We start from the raw sequence: 23291 nt of genomic DNA on the forward strand, positions 1-23291 counted from the left end.
GGTCTCTATAGGTCAAGAAGCTCAACATAAGACCAGATACCCTGAATCTGATAGAAGAAAAAGTTGGGAATAGGTTTGTTCTCATCAGCACATGAAAGCATATGGCACAGAAAAGGATGACTATTCAAAACATTGATAGCACAGGTATTAAGACCAATGATTAATCAATGGGACACAGGAAGCAAAATAATAATAATAATAATAATAAATAAACCTTTTGTACAGCAAAGTGCAGCATCGTTTGAGCAAACCAGCAGCATACAGAATGGGAAAAATCTGTACTAATTTATATTTTACATAGGATTAACCTAGAATTATGAGGAAGCGCAAAACAAAACAAAGCAAAAACCAAACATGAAAATCAAACAAACAAACTAAAAACCCTGAGCATCAAGAAAAAAATTAACCTAATTTTGAAAATAGAGCATAGAACTAAACAGAGTTCTCCAAAGATACACAAGCATCAGATAAATATTTTTAAAATGTTCAACCTCCTTAGCCATCAGAGAAATGGAAATTAAAACAACTTTAAGATTTTATTTCACACAAGTCATAATGGCCAAGGTCATTAAAACAAATGAAAGCTCATGTTGATGAGGATGAGGATAAAATGGCAACACTTATTCATTGTTGGTAGGAGTGAAAATTAGTACACCCACTATGGAAATTCATGTGAGGTTCCTCAAAAGCTCAAAATCCATCTACCACGAGAACCAGCTATACCATTTTTGGACACATACACAAAGGTGTCTCCCTCTGACTACAGAGATACTTCTTCATTTGTGTTCATTGTCACCCTATTCAGAATAGCCAGAGATTGGAAATAGCTAGACACTCATCAGCTGATAAATGAAGAATGGAAATGTGGTAAATATGACAATGGAATATTATTCAACTATTGAGAAAAATAAAATGATTAATTTTGCAGGGAAATGGTGGGAACTAGAAGCAATCATGCTGCCTGAGGTAACTTAGAGCCCAAAGAAAAAATATTGCCTGTTTTCTCTCAGATGCAGTTGCTAGCTTTTATGCATTAGATATATATGTTTCAACTAGAATAAACAGAAGTTAGGAAGCTAGTAAGGGACTAGGAGGACAAGGTAGGTCTTCCAAGAAAGTGAAAATAGCACACAGCTTTATAAAGAGAAAATGAAGAAATTAGAATGAGAGGATTAAATGGGGAGGACAATGGGAAGGCAGAGTAAAGGCAGGAATATGGGAAAGGACAAATCATACTCAAGCATTTTTGAAAATCCATATGAAATCACCTTTTTAAAATAACCCATTGTGTTTCCTATGTGCTCTTGGATATTGGACAATTTACTAGAATATTCTCAATCTACCAGGAACCACAACATTAAAAAGTAAACACCACCACCAACAATTAAAAAAAAACAAAACCTGACTCTCCTTCTTCCCAAAACGATCAAGTACCCATAGTTCCTCCATAACAGATGGGTCTTATGAAGCCCTTCATGATCTATGCTACAGTGTTCACTGGCTTGATCTTGTGTAAACAACCACAGTTGCTATGAGGTCATCAATGAAGCAGCCATGTCATATCTAGAAAACACTGCTTCTCTCTAGGCCTCTCAATCTCTGTCTCTGACGATTTTTTGCCCTTCCTTTTGCTCTGTTCCCTGAGGTTTGGGGGAGAGGGTGATACAGATGATTCATTTGTCAATAACTTTAAGCCACACAATGGCAAGTACAAGATGTGTGAAAACAGAAAGAATTTTTTTCATACTGAATGTAATGGTGTTTTGTTCTTTTCTTTTGTTTTCCTTTTTCATAAAATAATAACATAACTTTAAATGTATGTGTTTTATAAACACATGCTAACATTTTCTAAGCTTTTAAAAAGTAATCTTTTCTCAACAGAGAGAACTGTCATTACAATACCACCATCTAAAATGGATGTTACAGTTGGTGAGAGTATTGTTTTACCATGCCAAGTGTCTCATGACCCCACCATGGAAGTTGTATTTGTTTGGTACTTTAATGGAGATGTCATAGACTTAAAGAAAGGAGTGGCACATTTTGAAAGAATTGGGGGAGTAAGTATCTGAAATTGTGAAGTTCTTAATAAAACAAAGCATGTTTTACATGAATCCACGTAGTTCATAATCATTCTCTCCGTCTTTATTTACAGGCATAATCACTATCTGTGTATAAAGCTGCATCTGTTTTTGTTTTGCTTTATTTTATGTATTTCTCAGAAATACTTGTTTTCTAGATGCAATTAGAGTAAAGGGGATAATAAAAGGGATCAATTATAGAAAATTATAATAATCTTAGTATATCTTCTAATTTCAAAACTGTCTTATGTTTAATATCCACCCAGCTGTAAGGAAAATGGGACCCGCTGTGTGTGATTATGCTTTCATGCAGCTCCCTCTTTCTGTCTTCAGGAATCTGTTGGGGACTTGATGATAAGGAATATTCAATTAGGACATTCAGGAAAATATCTATGCACAGTGCAAACAACACTGGAACGCTTGTCTGCGGTAGCTGATATCATTGTGAGAGGTGAGCAGAAATGATGAAAGAGGGGTTCGATCTCTTATTCATGATCACAAATGTCCACACATAAATGGTAGCTGTTTGAGGAATTAAATGAGGGGGATGAGAGAAAACCACAAGTAATTTCCTGTTCTGTAAATTCAAGAGTCCATATTATGGGTTCTGTGGTTATGGCCAATAAATGACTGTGCTTAGCACAAAGTACCAATTCCTAAAATTTAGACTGGTCTTCTATTTTTAATTAGGCATTACTGTCAGAGCAGAATAAACTATATAGGATTTTACGTTTGTCCATATTAGTTATATTTACTTAAGATACATTTGAGAGAGAATGGATATTAATGATGAATTAATCTTGAAATCAGCTCATTGTTATAGGCTATTCAACAAATGAATGATTAGTATTCCTTAGTCTCCAGAGATGGCATTTATAAGCTAATGTGTTATCTGGATGTGACAGATTGTTAATATTTAATCTACAACCACTAGTTTGTATTCAATAATTTATTTTCTATGTATTGCAGGTAAACTAAGCCATTCTAATCCTTAACTGATGTGTTTAAACATTTCCAACATAGTTGTCATAAATGATATTTTCCAGGTCCCCCTGGTCCTCCAGAAGACGTAAAAGTGGAACACATCTCAAGTACCACCTCCAAGCTGAGCTGGAGACCTGGTCCTGATAATAACAGCCCCATTCAAATATTTACTATTCAGACTCGAACACCCTTTTCCGTGGGCTGGCAAGCTGTTGCTACAGGTACATGACTTACATATTTGTGATGATTGTCTATTAATGATTCTCATGGAAATAATATTTTAATTTGATAGCCCTAATTAACATATTTTATAACAATTTTAATAATATAAATTATTACCTACATCCCCAAACTGGAGCTATCTCATATTAATAACTTAATGACACACTTGATAGCCCTAAAGAAAAACAAGAATAAATAAGAGTAGATAGGAAGAAATTAACTCAGGGCTGAAATTAATGCAATAGAAATAATAAAATATGCAATAGAAAAATATGAATAAAGAGTTGGTTTTTTGAAAAAAAAATCAACTTTTGACAAAAATAACCAAAAGGAAGAGAAAGAGGATCCAAATTTCAAATTTGAGAAGTGAAAAAGACATTCCTACAAACAATGAGGAAATTCAGGGACTCATAAGGATATACTTTAACAATCTTTATTCTACCAAACTGGAAAACCTAAAAGAAGTAAATTAATTTCTTGATATATAAAGCATACCAAAGTTAAATCAAAATGAAATAAACCATTTAAACAGACCCAAAAACCATAGTTAAGTATTAATTAAATATTAATTAAATTAATTAAATAGTAACTAAAAATGTCCTAACAACAGCAACATCTAGAGCCAGACAGATTCAGTGCAGATTGCTACAAGATCTTCAAAAAAGAACTAATGCTAATATTCCACAAAGTATTCTGGAAGATATAAACTGAACAAATATTTCCACATCTGTTTTTTATGAAGCCTCTATTACATAATGCCCAAAATACATAATGACTCAAAACAAACAAACAAACAAAAAACAAAAAAAGGAAATCATATCTCAACATTCCTTATAAACATAGTTGTAAAAATTTTCAATAAAATGCAAACAAAATTTAAAAAACAAAGTAAAAAGTTTACCCACCATAATCACATTCACTTCATTGAAGAGATGCAGGGATGGCAAGGATATGTAAATCAATACATGTAATCTATCACATAAATAGTCTAAAAGACAGAAATAACATGTTCATTTCATTAGATGCAAAGAAGACATTTGAAAAAAATCTCACATTCCTTCATGTTAAAAATCCTAGAGAGACTGGTGATATGAAGACCAGGGATAGGACATACCTAAATATAATAAAGGCAGCTTACAGCAAGCCAATATCCAGTACCCTTCGAAATGGAGAGCAACTCAAAGCATTTGCATTATGATTAAGAATATGATAAGAATGTTCACTCTTTCCATACCTGTTCAATACAGTGATAAGATAACTGTAGGGCATCAAGGGAATACAAATGGGAAAGGAAGAAGTCAGATACTGTTTATTTGCAGATGTTATAATATTATTCGTAAAAGTCCCTAAAGACTCCACCAGGACATTCCTATAGCTGATAAATGCTTTCAGCAAAGTAACAAGATACAAAATTAACACACAAAAATTCTGTATTCAAATGACAAACAGACCTAGAAAGAAAAGATGGAAACATTACCTTTTATAATAGCCTTGAAAATTAAAATATCTTACAATAACTAAGAAAGTCAAACATGTATGTAATAAAATCTATAAGACATTGAAGAAAGAAATTGAAGAAGTCTTCAGAGCATGGGAAGACTCCATCCCCATGTTTATTGATCAGAAGGATTAACATCATGAAAATGTCCAGTCTACCAGAAGAAATCACCATATTAAATTGAATTTCTATCAAACTTCCCACATAATCCTTTACAGAAATTGAAAAAATAATAATTTTAGCTTCATATGAAAACAAATGAAAAAAATAGAAATAACTTTGAGTTCTTGATTAGTGCCTATTCTTGACCTTAAAAGCTCAGTTTAGATTTTTGCTTGTTTTCATTAGTTCCTGAAATTCTCAATGGACAGACATATAATGCAACAGTAGTTGGTTTGAGTCCTTGGGTGGAATATGAATTTCGTGTTGTTGCTGGGAACAACATTGGGATTGGAGAGCCAAGCAAACCTTCAGAATTGCTGAGAACCAAAGCTTCAGGTAAGAAAGAAATCAGTGTTTACTACAGACATGGAAGATCCTTTCTGTCATACTTCTTAAAGAATAGATTATGTAGGTCCTTTAGAAATGTAAGAACAAAATTAGTATTGATGAGTTAGGGTCTCTAGTTTTCACATTTGTAACACAGATTGAGCAGCTCACAGCTCCCTGTATTTCTAGCTCTGGCACCCTCCTCTAATTTCCACAAGCACCTGCAAAGGTATGGTCCATATATACACAAACCCAAGTATACATGAATTTAAAAAAAATACATCTTTAAAAGTATTTTTTTCGCCGGGCGGTGGTGGCTCACGCCTTTAATCCCAGCACTCGGGAGGCAGAGGCAGGCGGATCTTTGTGAGTTCGAGGCCAGCCTGGGCTACCAAGTGAGTTCCAGGACAGGCGCCAAAGCTACACAGAGAAACCCTGTCTCGAAAAACCAAAAAAAAAAAAAAAAAAGTATTTTTTTCTGTTTCTCATTACATTGGAAACTAAAAACAAACCACTTAATTAATTAATTAATATAAATTAATGTAAACATATTAATTAATATAAAAATATTACTTAAGTAACTGACTATGGAAAAGTCTTGAATGTATGTGAAGCTGTCAGTACTATATATCCAGTAACTGTTGACATTACCCTGATTGTGCTGCTTTTGACAAAATGAATGACAACACTTAGACAGTATGACTTATGTTCATCTGAACTTCATGAAAATCATAAGCAAACAAAATGAAGGGTAAATTAAGCCTTAAAATGTATGGTGGACAAATGCTACCTTAAGAAGGAATATGAGATTATCATACCACTGTCTTATTGATAAAGCTAATACATCTGCATAAAAGAATGAACAACCTGTGCTTCTTTAGATAGTCACAATTAATATATTCTGAAAGAAAACTGACATGAGTTGTTGAGCTCCCCCAACACACACACACACACACACACACACACACACACACACACACACACACACACACACTTTCATCTTTGACTGAAATCCTCAACTGTATCCAAAACTTTAATCCCAAGTTGTGAATCTTGGACAAAAATGGTGCCATGTAAATAACTTTACACAGTTCAGTTCAACTCTTGGAAAGCATACACAGCAGCTTTACCCATTAATACAGATTTAGTTTGCTTTTTTTTTTATGTCAGTATGAGTATTTTTAATCCTTTTAAGTATGTGATAAAATCTGTATTCTGACTACCCACCCCTTTTGAGATGTACCCTAGCATTTTTATGTTTACAATTTACCTTGAGCCATGTTTACCACTGTAGTCCTCATAGACTTGGAGTAGAATAACATATTATCTCTCTTATTACATCAGTCTTATCAGTGTCTTTGTCTTAGATCCAAAGAGTAAGCTGAAGTCATAGCCCCTCAGTGACTTTCTTTCCAGGAAAAAAATCTGACTTTACAAGTGAAAAGTTAAAAAATACTCTCATTCTCTCCAGAGTAATTTTTGTACAAGGATTTAATTTTAAATGTTAAAATATCCTGATGGTTAAGAAAGAAAAAACATCCAGCTTGTTTATTGACAAAAAATAATTAATTAATGTACTGCCTGAGTAAGTTGTTTACAGCACAACTGTATAATTAGGCACTAAATCAGCAGTGTCACCGTTACCATCTGAATGCAACATCATTTTGCCAATTAGTAGATGATGCATAATAATGTCAAACACACGATGTTACTTGATTTTTAATTAATTTTGGAGCCAAGGTGCCCATGTATCAAACAAAACTGTGTCCTCTCTCTTAGAAATTTGGATGTGTGTAAACATCATTTATGTTCATTAAAAATTCAACACTTTCTCAGTCTGCCAGGGTGAGAGCTTTGAGAGGTGAAACCCTCCCAAACAGAACTCTTCTTGATGAAGTTATTTCTTTCATCCTAACCATCCACATTTTTCTTGGTTGTCTGCAGTCCCAATTGTGGCACCAGTAAATATCAATGGAGGCGGTGGAAGCAGATCGGAACTCGTCATTACGTGGGAGGTAATTTTCTGTCGGACTAAGTTATTTTTGAAGGAGAAACACTTAGCTAGCCAGGGAGAACACTGAAAAACAACAAAGCTTTATTTGATTGCTATAGAAGATATATAAATATTCAGGGAAAAATGCATAGTACCCTGACAATAAATTATTGAGAGTTAGTATTATGCAGCTCTTATTTCTATTAAAGTAAGAGAATATGACTAACTCAGAAAAAATATTGCACATATTAAAAAGCAATATCAGAATTTACTGAGTGGTGGTCAGTAGTATTGTAATTGTGACTAGGTTGATTTTATTGATTAGCTAGGAAACATCAAGTAATCAACAAATATAATAGTAGTTCAAAAGATTTGGATAGGATGACTCAGTGGTTAATTGCATTCTGCCCAAGTCCATTCCAGAAGAACTACAGAATGGAGAGGGATTTGGATACATCATCATGTTCCGGCCAGTGGGCTCAACAACCTGGATGAAAGAAAGAGTAGCACTTGTTGAATCATCAAGGTTCATTTACAGAAATGAAAGCATCATGCCCCTGTCTCCCTTTGAAGTCAAAGTAGGAGTATACAACAATGAAGGAGAAGGGTCCCTGAGTACTGTGTCCATTGTCTACTCTGGAGAAGACGGTAAGTTACCTTTAGTGCTGGGATACTTTACCTTGTAATATGTACAATTCTCTCTTTCTTTCTCTCTCTCTCTTTCTTCCCCCCTCTGGTTTTGTCTTCTTTGAGGCTCTCTATTAAAGGTGATGTCTTTTCCTTGATGGTAGAACCTCAGCTGGCCCCAAGAGGAACTTCTGTCCAGAGTTTTTCAGCTTCTGAAATGGAGGTTTCCTGGAATGCCATTGCTTGGAATAGAAATACTGGAAGAGTGCTGGGCTACGAGGTAATTCAATTGTCCTCACTCTGCATATATATGCAGCAGCTCACTACACAAGAGCTTTTGCACAGGAGTTTGTTAAGATGCCCTATTTCCTGTCATGTAACAGTACATCTGTTGTTACTCTGCTTTATACTAATGTACCAAAGCAGCTAATAGATTCTATTTTAAAAGAAGAATGTGGGAAATGGGGGTGTGGGAATGCTGGCAAGATGGATCTCTGTTCTTTTCTGGCCTCTACATGCAAAGATGCACATGGTCACACACACAAGCACACATATATTCACACAGTTGCATACATACGCACATTTTTTTTGTAAACAAAAGCATGGATAATTTATTTTGGCTCATAGTTACAGAGCTTCAGCATATAATTGGCTTATTGATTTGGGGGTTAGAATGAGGACCTGTTGGCTGTGAGAACAACTGAAAGGGGAAAATGCTCGAAATGGCAGCCAGAAAACAATGATACAGGACAATTCCAGTGTCACATTATCTCTTTCAATGGTGTGACCTCAGTGCTCTAATTCTCCTAAGAAGGCACCACCTTTTCAAGATTCTCCTACCTCCCCATAATTTCATTGGCTTATGACTGACCACTCTTTCAATACAGGAGATATTGGAGTAGCATTGAAGTTCCAAGCTGCAAAAATTCCAATTCAAGACAGAGATGAGGACATAGGAATGTTTCCAAGTGGTCTTATACAAACAAATTTAGCATTATAAGATATTCATTTTAGTAGGTATATAGTTGCAATTAAGTAAGATGAGTGTCCTACAACACTGCAGGTATACAACAAAAGTAATAGATAAAAATCTGTTAAGAGGACAGAGCTCATGTCAAGTGTTCTTAACAAAATAACTTTTTTTTCAAATGATCACGAAACTAAATTATTTAATTATTCAAAGTATAGGCATTGTATTCTTACAGAGGGGGAAAGTTAAAACTTTATAGATCTTAAACCACAGAATTTTACTGAGAAATTTATTTAGAATATGACTTGCAAAGGTTTAATCATCAAGGTCAAGGGACCAAAGTGACAAAGAGAAAACAATACAGATTTATCCTCAATTTTTTTCCATTTAAACTCTACAGAATGATGTAAATCATGTTTGTAGAATTTTGTTTCACAAAGTTCAAGGATTGAGAGTGAGTAAAGGGAACGCCATTAATCACTTATTGTTCTTCATCTTGCATGTCCAATGAGTCAGGGCATGGATATTTTGCCTTTTATAGAGCAATGCCTTTCATTCTCTTTGCACTTTGTTTCCCCTTCTCCCATGATCTCTTTGAAAGAAACAAAACCTTATATTCACATGACAGATGTTTTTTTGAAATGTCATGCCTAGAATATCAAACTTCTTACAGCAAGCCCTTGTATTTATTTAATCTCTAAACTCCTCACTGACCAACATTGCTTCTCTTCAAACTCTAAGGTCAGCTGTTTCCACCTTCATTTCTTTGGAATTCTTCCTATGGATTCTTTACACACATAGATTCCAACTTGGGGGCTTAAGGTCTGGTAATGAACTTTACGTTATTTTGTCTTGTTTCAGTGTGTCTGAAACAATCTTGTTGCATAGCGAGAATCACAGTGAGTTGAGTTATTAATTATCCTGGGACTCCAAGAACTCTGAAAGAAATGGTATTACCAAAACATCAGAACTGAAATTTTGATTGATGGCATGGAATTTGTTTTAGTCTGAAATTATTTTATGCCATTTGTTAAAGCTGATAACCTTTAGAGAATTCATTAATGAACCTAAAAATACTCAGGTTCTCTTCTTTCACAGTAAATATTTCTGGTTTACTCTCTGTAGTTATTAGATATATATTTTGTTATGGATATGTATCCATTTTAATTAAACATATTTTATCATTTATATATGTGTCATTTACCATACTCTAATGGTTGATATTTTTCAGAAAACAATAACTTCTTCATCATTTGGTTTTGCCACTCAGGTGTTATACTGGACAGATAACTCCAAAGAATCTATGATTGGTAAAATTAGAGTCAGTGGAAATGTCACAACCAAGAATATCACTGGTCTAAGAGCTAATACAATTTACTTTGCCTCTGTGAGAGCCTACAACACTGCAGGGACAGGACCCTCAAGTCCTCCAGTGAATGTCACCACCAAAAAGTCCCGTAAGTATATGTCACAATCCAGGTCATGACACTAATCTGTGAGTAGCTAATCTTTTCTGTATTCTGTGGCCATTTAATCCTTCCCACCACATGGTTTTACTGTTGAGTCTTCTTGGTGATTTGGTTTGTGACTTAACTACAGATAATTTTTGGCATTATATGGCACTAATTAAAATATGTCACTTTGCTCTTTTTGGAATTCTAAAAAGGAAGGAGTTTGATAATATCCATAATAAGAGAATACTTCTTAAGACCAGGATCTTTATTGCTTCCTAGAAAGTATGCTAAAATACTGACCTCTCTTCTTTGAAGACAAATAGTTTAGTTAGTCTTCAGAGTATCAATCATCTTGCCTGTATAAGGGTGAAAAAGCAACAGTATTTGTATTCTCATAGAATTTCATCAATGTCAAAGAGATAATTAATAAAGGCCTAGTTCAAGTTTTAGTAAATTCTGAGTTTTCATAACTAAAAACAGCTAGCAAGTTCGTTGCCATAAAATGATTGCTCCTGCTCCAATGTACAACCTCAGCCATCACATACAATTGTCTGTATTTAGTGGAAAATCTGCCACATGCAGTCTACTTACTGTTCCTTGAGGGAGGAGCGTATTTGTCTAAATTGCTAGCTCAGATAAAATTAAGGGTTACTAGGAATGTATATGAATAGTAGTAAAAAGAACCCCAACATATGTATTACATTAAGATGAGAAGGTGAGAGACATTTTACTCTAACTATTGAATCGGGACTCAGTCTAAACCTTATATGTTCAAACTTCTTGCTCCTTGCCCCAACGTTTTCACCATCAAAGCCTGAAGTTCTTAGCAGTGCCCAAAGATGGACTTGGACTACCTAATTCCTGTATTTGTTCTTTCTTGTACAGGCATTCATTCTCTCTGATAGAGAGGAACCAAAGTGTAGGGGAAGGGATGTTTATAGTTCACTTGTTAGCTCAGGCAAAATCAGTGCGTATTTATTAGAAATGTATATGATTAGTATTGGAAAGACCCCGAATATGTATATGGTAATAAGGTGAGAGGGTTAGAGACATTTTACTGTAGCTACTGAGCCAAGACTCATTTAAAGGGGAGAGGGGGGAGGAGGGAGGGATCAGGGAAATCTGTGGCTGATATGTAAAATTAAATTAATTATACAATTAAAATAAATAAACAAATAAAAATTTGATTTGTAATCAAATTGACCAGGTTAAGGTAGATCGAGACTGGAAGTATCTCTTTCTCTCTCTCTCTCTCCTTCTGTGTTTATGTGTGTTTGTGTGTATGTGTGTCTGTGCATGTGTGTGTGTTTAGGCATGTGTGTGCATGAGTGTGTGTACACACGTGTGTGTGCATGCGTTTGTGTGTGTGTGTCCTTGGGTATTTTTTTTATTTCTGTCTTTATTTTTTTAGAGTTTAAAATATTTTTATTCATTAAAGTCTTTCTTAGACAAGTTCACATCTGTATACATTGCAGGTTGACCACTCACACCCATGTTGCCCCCCATAACTTACCATCCTTTCCTAACCCATTCTCCCCACAAATCTCTCTCACACATTCAAGTCTGCTCATTTGATTTCCTGACCAACTAAATGTAGCTGAAGTTTTCCTGTGTCCACCCAGCTCCTGCAGCCACTCAGACCCAAGTAAACACACAGAGGCTTATATTACTTATAAACTGTATGGCCGTGGCAGGCTTCTTGCTATCTAGTTCTTATATCTTAAATTAACCCATTTCTGTTAATCTATAAGTTGCCACCTGGCTCGTGGCTTACCAGTACTTTTATATCTTGCTTCTTCTCTGTCTGGCTGGTGACTCCTCACTCTGCTTTCCTGTTCCCAATATTCTCCTTTCTGCTTGTCCTTTCTAAACTATACTTCCTGCCTGGCTACTGGCCAATGAGCATTTTATGTGTCAACTAAATCAGAGTAATACATTCATAACATACAGAATGATACCCACAGCAACTAAATTTGATCAGGACAGCATTGTAACCATGGACGTAGAGCTTCCCCTTGGATACTTGTAGGCTCATCAGAGGGTAAAACATTGAAAACCTTGATACCCATCTCCTAGAATGCATCAGTAGTCAATAATTCAGCAGTAAATGGCCTACTAAGTCCATACCCCTTCTATGACTGATTACTGACAAAGCCTATCTTATATGGGTCTATTGTAGATAACCGCAATTGTCATGAATTAAAGTTTGCATTGACTATGTATAGTAGAGCATGTGAGTTCACAGCTCTTCTTGGTATCTTCCAGCTCTTAAATATTCCCAATCCATCTTTCATAATGTTCCATGAGCCTTAGAGGATGTTGTATGTATTACTTATTTGAGGCTAAGCCCACGATCATCTCATTCAGCATCTTTGGCAGTCACAAGTCTATATTCATTGTCTGTATTCATTGTTTTATAGGTATATGATTTGGGGCTAACCATTTGATATTGGATAACCAATATCAGGTGGGAATCTTCCCTGTGGAAGACTACTTTTCTCACTATAAGCATCCCCCTGTTTCCTGTCCTTCTCTGTCTAGGCATGATACTCCACTTTCTCCCTTGCATCAGCATGTCTTTCATTTTTAATTATGCTTCAGGTCTTCTTTAGGGAGCCATGCTGATTAGACATCATGGGTGTAGCCTCTTTCATATTTCTAGTCTCACAGCACACTTCATGTTCTGTGTCTTATTAATTCTCCCCACTCTTCTGTAATGATCCCTGGGCCTCAGGTGTAAGAGTTGTGTTTGTATTGTAAACATAGCCACCTCCTAAGGCTAGTGAAGTAATGGAACTTGGAGGAGAACTTACACCCACCATTTTACTAGACCATAATAATTCCTGAATACATTGTAAATATTAATATTTATCCCCACATTTAAGTGCAGTTTTCCTCCCTTATCAAAGAAAATTCTCTTATAACAGATGAAAACCACTACAGAAAAACCACAGGTGACAGATTTGCAGAGGGCAAGTAATCCAGCGGTGCCTACACCATTATGGTAAATCTGTAACTTAGGTTTTTTAATCTGTCTTTAAGTAGACCCTAAATTTAGAGTGTTCCTGATATTCATAGCAAGAAAATGTCCTTTTTACAACTCTGCCAACTCCCTTCTTCAATATCTTTATATCTGAGGAGAGATCATATAGCTTTGGGCTATTGTGACTGTTCAAAGAGTAAGAATAGGACTCCAGGGTGAGAGAAGTGGGGGCATACATTCTAACTCATTCACACACTATTATTTTAACTTGTGTAAATATGTTTATTAGGTGTATGTTTCTGGGGTTACAGATATGTGTGGGGATTGTGCACATCTGTTCATGCTTCTATGGAAGCCAAACGACAAGCTCAGAAATATATCCAACTTCTGACACAAGCTAGTGTGACAAGAGAGGGAAGAGACGCAATTGAAATGCTTCCATGAGATCCAGCTGTAAGGCATTTTCTCAATTAATGATTAATGGGAGAAGGCCCAGCCTATGGTGGGTAGTGCTGTCCCTGGGTTGGTGGTCCTATAAGAAAGCAGACTGAGCAAGCCAGGGAATGCCAGCCAGTAAGCAGAACTTCTCCATGGCCTCTGCATCAGCTCCTGCCTCCAGGATCCTGCCCTGTTTAAGTTCCTGTCCTGACTTCATTCATTGATGAACAGCAATGTGGAAGGGCAAGCCAATATAACCTTTCCTCCCCAACTTGCTGTTTGGTTATGGTCTTTTGTCAAAGAAATAGAAACCCTAACTAACATAGTGTCTCGTTGGTCTACAGTTTAAAAATGAATATAGGCTAGAGATGCTGGCCAGCAGGTCCATGGATTATCCATTTATCATCTTCCACAGTATGGATTTCAAGTATGCAGTGCCACACCTGGCATTTTAAATCCTGAGAATTGAACTCATGTTTGTGAAGAAACACTTTACCAACTGTGCTAACTTCTGGGCCGAAGTTTTTTTACTCAATAATTATGAATATATGTTTGTACCTGAAAAGTAGAGCTGGAGATGATGCTTACTTCTGGGGGTTGTTAGGAGACCAAAGGATATAACATACTTAAAGGAGACCTAATGAATTAAGATACAGTGAGGGCTCATTGCATGGAAACATGTACTACACCACTTTGCCCATAATTTCACTTTAATTTTTTTCCACTTTAAAAGAAACAAAAGTACTTCTACTTTTCACTTTCTTTTTATAAATTTTTTTTAGAGAAATTTTCATCAGGGGCCACAAAAGTATACCCAAAGTGTTAGAGGTAAAATGGCTTTAATGAAACATTGAAGACAGCCCTGATTCTAAGTGGCATCCTTGGATTTAGCTTTGATTTTCCATGTCCTTGAGGTGACATCAAGATTACCTCTGAATACTGGTAGCAGCAAAAAAAAAATCTTCATCCATCACACAATGAAACTGTTACCATCTAGATTTTCAATTTGGGACTTGCTCTTTCATTGTGAAGTCTGAGAAACGAGAACTCACATTTACCAAAATTTCTGCTTCTCATGATTGGCTATCATGAGGTGCAAAGCTAAGGAGAGGACAGAACTTCATTACTTTTTTTTTCAATATAAAGATTCTGTTGTTTACTCAATGAATAGTGCTGCCATGAGCCACATACGGTCTTAAGTTCTGATGTATGCTTGACTGCTGAAAATTTGTCTCTTACTGGGTAAACAATCTAGAATAAGAGAAAGACAAATAACACTACAACACGTTGTACGAGATAGCCAGGCAGTGGTGGTGCACACCTTTAATACCAGCACAAAGGAGACAGAGTCAGGCAGATTTCTGTGAGGTCAAGGCCAGCCTGGTCTACAAAGCGAGATTCAGGATAGGCACCAAAACTACACAGAGAAACCCTGTCTCAAAAAACCAAAACCAAACACACACAAAAACAAAATCCAAGAATTACCAGGAAGAAAACAAGAGGCTAAGATACACATAAAAAAGAACATGGAGAAGGATACAAGCACACATACACACACACACACACACACACACACACACACACACACACACACACACACACGAGTAAACATGCACAGTATTAAGGGTTAGAGGTCAAAAGATCTTTATATCTGTATGTATATGGCTGTACATTTACATATATATATATATGCTTCATAAGTACATTATTGTTTCTATTTGAGCTAATAATAGTGTTGATGTTAGGTGATTGTTAGGTGGTTATTTTCAAATAATATATGTGATATACTTTTAAGTACAACACCTTAGTAAAAAATAATGTATTTCTAAGACATGCAAGAGGTACAGCAAATACACTGAGATCAGCACAGGCGTCACTTTGATAGCATTTAGATTTACAAAGAAAAGAAGAAAATATTTACATCAATTGCAAGAGGAAAAGAAAAGTATAAACAAAGCATAGCATCTGTTGTAGAAAGTCATTTTCAAACACTACCACAGAAAGTGTTTGTAAATTTTGGCTCAATTTGGACCTGGACGTTGACTGACTAGCACTCTGCACTGGATTCTTTCTTGCTGTAAATATGCAATCAATCCATATTTAGACATAAAGGAAGCATTAAGCTTTTATTCCATCTTGCACTTATGTTCTTTCTCTCTTGCCCAAATGTCAACCCCATGCTGTTACTTAGAAGTGTAACATAAGAAGTTGTTTTTGAATTGGGTTCACAGTGTGAACTACAGCTGAATATAAATGCCATCTACAGAAAAATTGATTACAGGGAAACCATTAGAGCTGTGAAGGGCTAGTTTACTGCCACTCTGTCACTTGATTAATAGAACATGATTTTGGTCTTAGGAGATTGCCTGTAAAAATTAAAACAAAGTGGAAAAAGTATTTGCTTGTTCAGTTTACCATTCATGAATGTGATACAAACAAAACAACATGTTTTGTAAGATTCATGCAACAAATGTTCATGTGACAAATGTTTTGGCTTTCTTAAGGTATCAGAAATTTAATTTCATTAAAAAAATTTGCTCTATGTTTTTATCGTCCATATCAAACCTGGACTGTTAAGAGTGTAAATATTAAGGTGACAGGCTTTAAAACACTTTTAGAAGTTTTTGGTTATTTTGTTGTTGTTGTTGGTGGTGGTGCTAACGTCACATAGATGACACTGACACCCATGCTTATAAATGAAGATAAAATCAAGACAAAAATTTTCACAAGGCAAAACTTCCCAGGAAATTAGCTGAGACCCTTTCAGAGCATTTTCCTTTCATAAGTATGTAGTGAACTCAAGAGCAGTGTCACAAGTGACTGATCTTCAAATTATGCTAATTATATTTAAGTAATGAATCATTTGCAAATGTTAGAATCATATTATTAGTGGCAAGCCACTTTCAACACAACTGAAAATTGATTATTTCATAACAGGACAGTGGAGAACCATTATACTTACAAGAAAATAGTAACGGTCATTGAGACTTTAATATGAACCACTGGCAAAGTGAAGAAGGCTTCCTAATATATTTCGGATGAACTGAAAACTTTATAAACCAGGAATTATGATTCTCATTTCAGAGATAATAAAACTAGGGCTCTTGGGTACAACAACAGCTCTTTGACTTCAAAATCAGAGTCTTTCTATCCTCCAGACAGCAAGAGAAGCCAAACATTCTAAGTAATCCATGTAATTGGTCATACATACCAAGGAATTCTTCCCATGGTGTGGCCATGGGATGTTTTGCTATTTGCTTTGAAGAAACAAATGCATACATATCAATGACAAGGTCATTGTCAAAGTTACAGCTATATGTCTTTCAAGCGAGTAAGACTCAGCTCCCTGCTTCCTTGTATGTTACTTCAACAGTGGACTCAGTATTGAAGGGAATCCTTTTACTCTAAAACAGTTGAACAAAGAAAAGACACAGCAATGAATGAATATTTGCAGAAAAAAGTCTACCAGTAACATTGAAGGTCTGAATCTGTATATGTTCTCTGTTGATTATAAGATGTTGTTAGTGTTGATAAATTATTATGAAGAAACATGTTCATAGCTGGACGGTGGTGGTGCATGCCTTTAATTCTAGCACTCAGGAGGCAGAGCCAGGTGGATCTCTGTGAGTTCAAGGCCAGCCTGGTCTACAGAGTTCTAGGAAAAGCACAAAGCTACACAGAGAAACCCTGTCTTGAAAAACCATTAAAAAAAGAAAAGAAACCTGTCCAAAGAGTATACTAGATATTAAATCTCTGATATCTATTGAAAATTTTGATATTAGCTCTTTTATAGCTGAAGAAAATATTATAAAATTCACATTGTAATAAATTAAGGGAAGATAACATTACTAGTGTGGTTGCCACCAAGCCCATCAAAAATAAATAAATATCATTTGGTATATGTGCAGTGTATAGTAAACACAGACATTTTTATGCCTTTAATTGCAATTTGGTTTATTTTCATCATGAAATGATCCAAGGTATGGCCAGTAGAACTGGTCCATATAAATACATATGAAAGACTACAGATCTGACCATGGTAATTTGGCCTCAATCATAGGATAGCATGATGAATACAATGTACCCATTTAGTCACCTGTGAATCATGCTGATACCCACTGCATGTTCAATATTACAATGGAAATATGAGACATGGAACAGTTTTAATTTTAGACTACATGGTGCAGGTTTCTTCTTCTCCTTCTTCTTCTTCTTCTTCTTCTTCTTCTTCTTCTTCTTCTTCTTCTTCTTCTTCTTCTTCTTCTTCTCCTTCTTCTTCTTCTTCTTCTTCTTCTTCTTCTTCTTCTTCTTCTTCTTCTTCTTCTTCTTCTTCTTCTTCTCCTTCTTCTTCTTTTAGTACATCTGAATTGTCATCTTATCAATATTTGAGCCATGGACTGTGCTAGCTTTTAACAATACAGAGTAGTAAAGGGCACATGCCCTCAAAATTTATTTAAAAATATGCAAAAATAGCTATCTTTCAATGAAATGAAACTATAATAAATAATAATTGGACTTCATGATACTTCTGGGTAAATACTTCTTACATCTGTTTTTCTTGTTGCTCTGAGTTAAATGCTAGGCTCACTCAGCACTTCACATTCAGAACAGAAGCATCTTTCTGGGCAGTTTTATCTCTGCCTCAGCCTTACAGATGAAATATTTTAAATCTCTGGTTTTCAATCTCAAAAAGAAAATCATGTGGACTCTTTGAGTAGCAACATTTTGTCAAGGTGAACCCACTGGACAGGAACCAAGAAACCAAGATTCTTTTCTGACTCAGCTACTTACTAGTTGTGTGCTTTGAGACAACTGACTTTCTACTCTACAAATCACACTATCATTCTCATATGTAAATTGTTAAAGTTGAACTGTATTATTTATTTCAGAACAGTAGTTCTATATCCTCTCCTCCATATGCATTACTCCTTCTCTCCAAGACAGCACTAATTTCAAAGGACTGAGACCTCTAGTTTGGGTTCACAGTACCTGTTATTTGGAGTGATCAATGTACCTGTGAAGATTTTTCCTATGTCTGTGTTCCCAAGACATTTATAAAATAAATTATACTTTTATTTTTCAGTGAATAGCCACCCTTGATTGATCTAACATAGACATGTGTCCAAATTAATGTCTCTCCTCATAATTGACAAATCGCCACCAGATTTCCTTTAGGATTTTTAGCCTGGTTATCTCCATGTAGAGGAAGTTTCAAACTTTAAGTACTGTGCACAGTTGTGATTTCTGACACTCATATTGAGTGACAAAAAAGGAAGTCTATGGCAAGCTGGCCAGGCAGCATGGCCCTGTGATAAGAAGGGGAAAGGGAATGTGTTCACTTGGTGACACTGTTTCTCTTAAGGCTCTGCCACAACCTGGTAGGGTTCTAAGAAATTATCGTAAATGTTTCGTATTTTATTAGTCTCATTTTGCTTAAAATATCTTGAGTTGGTTTTGTTAATTACAGTTAAAAATAGGAATACAGCATTAAAGGTTATAAAAGTATTAGGAATGAGCTATGTGGTGGTGGTGCACGCCTTTAATCTCAGCACTCTGGAGGCAGAGCCAGGTAGATCTCTGTGAGTTCGAGGCCAGCCTGGCCTACAGAACAAGATCCAGGACAGGCACCAAAACAACACAGAGAAACCCTGTCTCAAAAAAACCAAAATAAAATAAAAGTATTAGGAATGAATACTAATATGTATGTGGCTATATATGTATGTAGAATGTTTCCAACTTGAATTTAGTTAACTTATTCATTGATTAATAGCCAATTCCAAAAGTAAATAACCAAACAATCCATCTTTTTCTATATTATAAAGTAAGCAAACTCAACTACAATGATTAATAAATTAATACTGGACACTCAGAAAACCATTATTGATTCATAAACCTGTCACAGAGACATTCTCAAATGACCAGAATTTTAATAAATTTGCTTACTGTGATTAGAATCACTACATTTCAAATGAAAATATAACATCTTTGCTTCTTTTATGCTAATGATGGGACTTATTTTTCCTTTTCATGTTGCTGGATTGTCCTATGAACTGTTTATCATTCATTTGGCTCTTTGTATTCTAAAGCTCCAAGCCAACCACCAGCAAATATTGCATGGAAGCTGTCAAATTCTAAATTATGCTTGAACTGGGAGCATGTAAAGACCATGGAAAATGAGTCTGAAGTCCTGGGCTATAAGGTAAGTATTTAGTTTTTTATTTAATCATATCAATTATGTTATTAAAGAACAATGTTATTATCAAATAGAAACATAGTTTGTGCATATGAGTTTATCAGGATATTTTTATAAATTGCTTGAAAATACCCTTGCTAACTTCAATTCTTCATTAAAAAGGTTCTGTGTTCTAGGTTCAGTAATGTATATGGAATAATGTGATGTGGACAATGGGAAATCCAAATCCTACAGTGTGAACTTTTTTAATCTTCATGCTATTACTATTGCTATCAACAAATAACAATTACTTGTAATTGTATGTGTGATACATGATTGATGTCAAAGAATTAATTTAAATAGAACATTAGAAATTAGGATACAGTGTGATATAGGCTTTTTAACAGCATAGAAGGAATCTCATAAGAACATCATTGAGTACCAAGATCATCTCTGAATGTCCAGGGCAAGTAATCTTCTATAGTGGTAATGGCAATTAACTGTGATCAGACATATATATTCAGACATTTGTAGTGGGTCCAAACTGAACAATGACTTATCATAATAAGCCCTGGAGCTAATTTTTTCAGACTCCATATTTAAGAAATATCTTCTCCTGTCCCAGGAACATGGATCCCAGTGAAATATTGTTTCTTAAAAGTAAATTTAATGATAAGGCAACCCTGGATGTTTGCACATGAGGAGTATGATGTTGGTAATGACGCTCTCATTATAGATGAGAGCATTGTTATAAATATGTTCCTTATTCCTCTCTATACAGCATCTGAACTTTTAACAAACTCCAGCCTCATATTAACTTGACTGACTCTTCCTTTTATACAGATTCTCTATCGGCAAAACAGACAAAGTAAAACTCATATTTTGGAAACAAATAATACATCCGCTGAGCTACTGGTTCCATTTGAGGAAGACTACTTGATTGAAATAAGAACTGTCAGTGATGGCGGAGATGGAAGCAGCAGCGAGGAAATAAGAATTCCAAAAATGTCAAGTAAGTCGAGTTGCTATTTCTGGCACAGACTTTTAATCTAGGCAGTTACAACATGAAAGTTCCCAGGGACTTTCTAATTATTGTGTAAATGTTGAGTGACAACCCAAAAGGTCTTTGTTTCCATTTACAATTGTGAGCTGGAGGTGACAAACTAGTTTTTACTTAAATCACCTGTCAAATTTAAAAATGGACATGCATTTTTACAATGTTCTATTTCCTCATTTGAAAATGAAGAAATAAAATAAAAAAATCAAACCAAGGAAGAAAGAAATTAAGGAAGGAAGAAGAAAAAGAAAAAGAAAATAAAAAACAAAGGGGATAATTTCATAAATTGTATACTGGCACAAAATTTAGGACTTACTGTTTTTTCACAAATAGTCAATTCTTTCAAAGTAGGAACAGTGAAATTGAATTAGGTATGCCTATGCTCTTCTTTGTATGCCTGTGGCAAACATCACTAATAAATGGTAGCATTTAGACTGAGCTGAAGCCTTCTCTATCACATTTTCCAAATAGGCCAGTCCTAAAGATACCAAGTAATACTGTTTTTGCTTTAGAAGCATCAAGCTGGTGTCTGCATAAAGCTTCTTGGTAGAAGTCACTGGCCACCAAATGTTAGCTAGTTTTAATATACTTTCAGTAGGCTTCACCAACTTGGCTGTTTTTCTTTTTCAATTTTTAGTTTGAGATGGCATCCTACGATAGAACGAGTCATTTCTTAAAATTATATAATGTAATAAAATATTATTTGAAGACAAACATGACTGTATAGTTTCTGTCTTGTGTTATTAATCCAGTAAGCCATCTTATGTCATGTGAGGTCATTATCTGATGTTTGTATTTTCCAGGTTTGAGTTCTTCAGGAGTTCAGATTTTAAGGCCCAGAACCCAGTTCCTGTCAATGGTTGGGATTTTTTACTGTTTTGCTATTCAACCACTTTTACAATGAATCAATCCATGGATCTTTGGAAATTTTCTGAAAGCAAATCATTCTGTAAATACATTCCCCAACCTTCATCACAAGTATTCTTAATACAAACTTGTTTGGAAAGAAAAAAATTGTATATTACTAAGATCTTGTAAATATCTGTGGTACAATAATAAAATGGTTTTAAACACTTTGAAACACTTTGAATTTTAATGTTCACACATCATTACACATTTGAGGGTGCTAAATTAATCTGGGGGATATAAAACTGCTGCCTATTTTAGGTGACTTATATAGAGAATATAAATAACCACTTCAATTAATGATCATAGATATGGGACAGGTGTAAATTCATATCCATTTTATGTGCTCCAGATAATATACTTCACTATTTACCTCCTAGCCCTGTTTGAAACAAAATACAATCATTTGTTTATAGTTGGAAGTCTCCCAGGTATCAGATTTTCCAAGTCATGTTGCTGTAATTTCTGAATCCAGCTGGAAGAATATTCATATTTGAAAACATGTCAGCATGCATGAAGATTATCTCTTCTCAGGTTTTAGAAGTCTTGATGAGAAAAGAGCGGGTGGGGGGTTAGTCAAGGAAACAGAAATGAAGAGGAATCAGTACTCACTGAAAATAATTCTGATATTTGATAAGCAAGTTCCCATAACAGAGTTTACTTTTTAGCAGAAACTATAGACACCTAAATTAAAGTTTGTGAATAAATTCCAGCTCCTCTCATAAACTGATAGTTGTTCACATGGCCTTATATTTACACAATAAAAAATCTGGAAACATTTATTTGATCAGATTTCCTACATTTTGGTCATAGTGTTTTTTTTTTATTTTTTAATCAAAGCTCTGTAATTATAAGAATAATCTTGAACAGAAAGTAATAAACTCGCGAATCTGGATCTAGTAAGATTTTGTGGGATAATTCTTCTCTAGGGTTAACCTATTTTAGCCAGCAGCCCCATGTGCTACCAAAGCAGAGTCTGGAGAGAAACAGAAAGTGAATGTCATTCTTCAGACCTTTCCATTTCAATCACTAAAATGACAGATTTCGTCCTGCGGTTGGCTTGCTCCACTCATTTTCATTCTGGGGGACTAGATTTGCCCTTTTAACATGATTCAAGGTTTTATTGAAAAAGGATTTGAATTTTCCTCACAGTCCACAAATCACATATTCCTCAAAAATAATGTGCATTTATATATTTTCTATTGTTGATTTTTTCATGCATGTATATAAAGTGTTTATATATGTTCTATTATTGAGTTTTTCATATGTGTATATAAACTGTTTTGATCAAAATGATCCCAATTCCCTCCTTTTCAATTCTTTCCCTATATTCCATCACCACTTTTCCTTCCAATTTCATCTGTCTCTATCTTTTTTCTTTAAATCCACCAAGTTCATTAAGTGCTGCTCATATATGAAT

The 23291-nt window shown here is 35.0% G+C and overlaps 1 protein-coding gene across 6 annotated transcripts in view; it reads left to right on the top strand.

The window, feature by feature from the left end:
• Positions 1-22046, top strand: part of Cntn6 (contactin 6) — a 346717-nt gene extending 324671 nt beyond the window's left edge. For all 6 annotated transcript variants that reach the window (XM_076567479.1, XM_076567480.1, XM_076567484.1 and 3 more), the window contains 11 exons: positions 1882-2057; positions 2412-2529; positions 3125-3283; positions 5131-5280; positions 7216-7286; positions 7678-7912; positions 8056-8171; positions 10132-10318; positions 19823-19935; positions 20752-20920; positions 21769-22046. In XM_076567479.1, the coding sequence (XP_076423594.1) occupies positions 1882-2057; positions 2412-2529; positions 3125-3283; positions 5131-5280; positions 7216-7286; positions 7678-7912; positions 8056-8171; positions 10132-10318; positions 19823-19935; positions 20752-20920; positions 21769-21869 (1595 nt within the window). In that variant the 3' untranslated portion in view covers positions 21870-22046. The remainder of the gene's footprint in view (positions 1-1881; positions 2058-2411; positions 2530-3124; positions 3284-5130; positions 5281-7215; positions 7287-7677; positions 7913-8055; positions 8172-10131; positions 10319-19822; positions 19936-20751; positions 20921-21768) is intronic.
• The last annotated feature ends 1245 nt before the right edge of the window (positions 22047-23291 follow it).

Source organism: Peromyscus maniculatus, chromosome 3, assembly GCF_049852395.1.
Source record: "Peromyscus maniculatus bairdii isolate BWxNUB_F1_BW_parent chromosome 3, HU_Pman_BW_mat_3.1, whole genome shotgun sequence".
Classification (NCBI taxonomy): Eukaryota; Metazoa; Chordata; class Mammalia; order Rodentia; family Cricetidae; genus Peromyscus; species Peromyscus maniculatus.